This window comes from Dipodomys ordii, unplaced genomic scaffold (genome assembly GCF_000151885.1).
Source record: "Dipodomys ordii isolate 6190 unplaced genomic scaffold, Dord_2.0 Scaffold201, whole genome shotgun sequence".
Taxonomy (NCBI): Eukaryota; Metazoa; Chordata; class Mammalia; order Rodentia; family Heteromyidae; genus Dipodomys; species Dipodomys ordii.
Window position 1 is genome coordinate 46,221 of NW_012267417.1, and position 4,004 is coordinate 50,224.

Here is a 4,004-nt window from a genome sequence, read left to right on the forward strand (position 1 = left end):
CCTCCAGCATCTGTTGTTATTAGAATTCTTAATTATAGCCATTCTAACTGGGGTGAGGTGGTATATCAATGTTGTTTTGATTTGCATTTCTTTTATGGCTAGGGAGGTTTAGCATTTCTTCATGTGTCTATAGGCCATCCTATTTTCCTCTTCAGAGAAGTTTCTCTTTAAGTCTTTAGCCCACTTAATTATTGGGCAGTTGTTTCTTGAACATCTGTCAAAGCAGACACTCTGAAAATATTACAGGATGGAATAGGAGAAATCCTAGGTCTCCTTGGCACAGGCTGAAATTTTCTCTTTTTAAAATTTTTTTAAAATTTTTAATTGTGATAATACTGTACAGAGGCGCAACAGTTACATGGGCAAGATAATGTTTACATTTCTTATGAAGCATTTTAGTCTCCTCCTTTGTTTGCCGTTCCCATGCATTCGATCCTCCCCCTGTTCCCCCTCCCAACCATCCTTCCCCCCCACAAAAGTTGTAAATTGTGTTTAGACATAACGACTTGTACATTTCACTGTTGCAATGGGTCCACCTGTATCCCTGTTTAAATGATTTGTTTTTTCCCTTCCCCTCCACAATTTATACCGACATATAAATACAGTGAAAGCAGGGTTATACCATGGGAGAGGGACATACAAAGCAACAAAGAAATCATCTTATAGATATTATAAACAATCGTATGAAAGAAAAACATTTTGAATACATATCTTAGGGTTCATTTCCCTAACATCAACTTATCTGACCTTTTCTGCTTGGCTCATACATATACCAGTTATTGCAAATAAGGGAAACCATAGGACCTACGTTTTGTGGGCCTGGCTTACTTCACTTAACAAAATTTTTCCCAAGTCTTTCCATTTCCCAACAAATGGGGCAATATCATTTTTTCTGATGGAGTCATAGAAGTCCATTGTGTAAATTGTGTTTAGACATGACATTTTCTTGATCCATTCATCTACTGAGGGGCATGTGGGTTGGTTCCATATCCTAGCTATGGTAAATAATGCTGCAATAAACATAGTTAAGCTTGTAGCTCTAGTGTGGTCTTGTTTGTAAACATTTGAGTAAATGCCCAAAAGTGGGATTGCTGTGTATTAGGGGCGCTCTATGTGGAGTCTTTTGAGGAACCTCCAAACTGCTTTCCAAAGTGTATGAACAAGTTTACACTCCCACCAACAATGCAGTAAGTTTCCCTTCTGTCCACATCCCCTCCAGCATCTGTTGTTATTAGATTTCTTGATTATAGCCATTCTAACTAGGGTAAGGTGGTATATCAATGTTGTTTTGATTTGCATTCTTTTATGGTTAGGGAAGTTGAGCATTTCTTCATGTGTCTATAGACCATCCTTCTTTCTCCTTCAGAGAAGTTTCTCTTTAAGTCTTTAGCCCACTTATTTATTGGGCAGTTGTTTTTTGAAGATATGTCAAAGCAGACACTCTGAAAACATTACAGGATGGAATAGCAGAAACCCTTGGTCTCCTTGGCACAGGCCAAAATTTTCTTAAGAGACACCCAGAAACACAACATATCAAAGAAAGGTTGGACAAATAGGATTGCATGAAATTGTAGAGCTGCTGCATGGCAAAGGACACCCTAGCAAGATCAATAGAAAGCCCAGGGATTGGGAGATCTTCACTAGCCATACAACGAACAAGGGTCTCATTTCTAAAATATACCTAGAACTTAAAAAACGACTTTTCTTCTCTTATCAGGGTCAATATAATCCATGTTGGGCTGTTTGATCTGGTGCACTAGAAGGACAGATATTCAAGAAAACAGGCAAACTGGTCTCCCTCAGTGAGCAGAACCTAGTGGACTGTTCTCGTCCCCAAAACAACGGCTGCACTAGTGGCCTACCACATCTTACTTATCAATATGTTAAGAACAACGGAGGCCTGGCCTCAGAGGAATCCTACCCCTATGAAGCAACGGTAATTGCAGCTCTGTACCTTGTTGTCACTCCTGCCTGCATTGCAGACAGTCGACCAACTTCAGAGATAAGACTTGCTCTTCCCAATTCACACTTCAGATGATAGGATCTTTTTCTGTCAACTCTCTGTTTCTGTCACTGTCATCATTAGCTGGGTCAGAGTTCTGTGGACTGGAGAACATAGATTGGTAACAATCCGGTAACAATTCTTATTGCTGTGTGACACAGTGTATATGTATGCTATTCTGTATCCAAGGATCTGTCCATGGTGAACACCTGGTATGAAGAGATAAAGATAGCATGATTGGTTCAACAGACCAGAGAAGATTTTCAGTTTCAAATCAGCTAGGAATAGAATTTCACCTCCTGGGTTCCAACAGTGCTGACTTAGAAACCCTAAGTGGCAAAGTGAAACTTCAGAGCTGGATGGCTCTAAGCACGTCTGTTCCCTCTTTCCCTTCAAAGAATGGACCCTGCAGGTACAAACCTGAGAATTCTGCTGCTAATGTCACTGGATACGTTATTCTACCTCCCAGTGAGCAGGCCCTTATGAAGGCTGTGGCCATGGTGAATCCTGTCGCTGTTGGGATTCATTTGCTTCATACATCATTCAGGTACTATAAAGGAGGTAATTGTGTTCTTTGTAGAAATGGATGCAGGACAAATGACAAAAGGGTCCTAACACTTGACTGATTCTTTGGTATGCAAGCATCAGGGAACATAGATATTTTGGTATAAGAATGGCACCTGGACTTTCAATATGTACATACAATTCTTTTGGATTTTAGGTACCCATTGGATATAATAATAATAATTATTATTATTATTTTAGGGGGGTCCGGTCATGGGGCCTGAATTCTGGGCCTGGGATCTGTCCCTCAGCCCTTCAAGGCTAGCGCTCTACCACTTGAATCACACCGCCAGTACCGGCTTTTTTCTTCTTGCTTATGTGGTGCTGAAGAATCAAACCCAGGGCATCATACATGCAAGGCAAGCACTCTACTACTGAGCCTGCTTCCCAAACCCCCATTGGATATTATTTCAACTCTGTCTCCATATCCCTATTTAAATTTGTTGTCGTAGTGGTATCATGAAGTATAGGTAATACAACTGAAATTTTATTCAATTATGGAATATTTATAAATGGCCCAATTTTAATCATTCATATTTTTTTTGCTCACATATTCATTGATTTCTGCCAATGCTAGAAGTTGAAATCAGGCCCTGTGCTTTAGCCTGGCTTTTTTCACTCAAAACTGGTAGTGTCCCATTTGAGACCCTCTTCCTCATTGAGCTTTGTGCTGGTTAATTAGAGATGAGTCTCATAGAATTTCCTGCCCAGGTTGGCTTGGAAATGTAAGTCTCTGATCTCAGCTTCCTGCTAGTATTATAGATAGGAGTCACTGCACCTGGAAAACCATCCTTGGTTCAAGGAACTTTGAATTTTACGCAGTGTCCTAGAAATAAAATGCCCAGATTTCACACACTGGTCTCCTCCCCTATTAGACAAGCCTTTTTACCAAGGCATAAGTGCTAATATGTATTTCTGTCAGTTTTCAGCCTAATTCTCTAGCTTTGATCATGTAGTTCTGAAGGCTTACCTGGAATTTACATAATTTTGGTGAATATAGAAATACTTTCCTATTGTTCCTCGGAGTGGGGTGCTGTCAGGTTCCTGGAGCGTCCTATGCGGTTTGGTTTTCTTTTTAGGTATTCATTATAATCCAACCTGCCCCAAGTACCTGACTCATGGCATTGTGGTGGTTGGCTATGGATATGAAGGAGAAGAATCAGAAAACAACAAATACTGGCTGATCAAGAACAGGTAAGAAATGGCCAAAACATGCAGCTTTCCAGGTTCATGACTATAATCCTACTAACCACAAGGCTGAGCTCTGAGGTTCAAGGTTCAGAGCCAGCCAGGCAGGAATGTCCATGAGACCCTCATCTTCAGCTAACCACCAAAAGATCAGAAGTGATACTGTGGCTCAAGGGGTAGAGGACCAGCCTTGAGCAAAAGGAACAGCACCCAGGTTCTGAGTTCAAGTGCTAGCACAATCGTAAAAAAA

The 4,004-nt window shown here is 40.7% G+C and overlaps 1 protein-coding gene across 1 annotated transcript in view; it reads left to right on the forward strand.

The window, feature by feature from the left end:
- LOC105999803 (cathepsin L1-like) overlaps window positions 1-4,004 on the forward strand; it is a 30,905-nt gene that overhangs the window by 25,664 nt on the left and 1,237 nt on the right. The window contains exon 6 of the mRNA XM_013034928.1: window positions 3,646-3,760. Within this exon, the coding sequence (XP_012890382.1) occupies window positions 3,646-3,760 (115 nt within the window). The remainder of the gene's footprint in view (window positions 1-3,645; window positions 3,761-4,004) is intronic.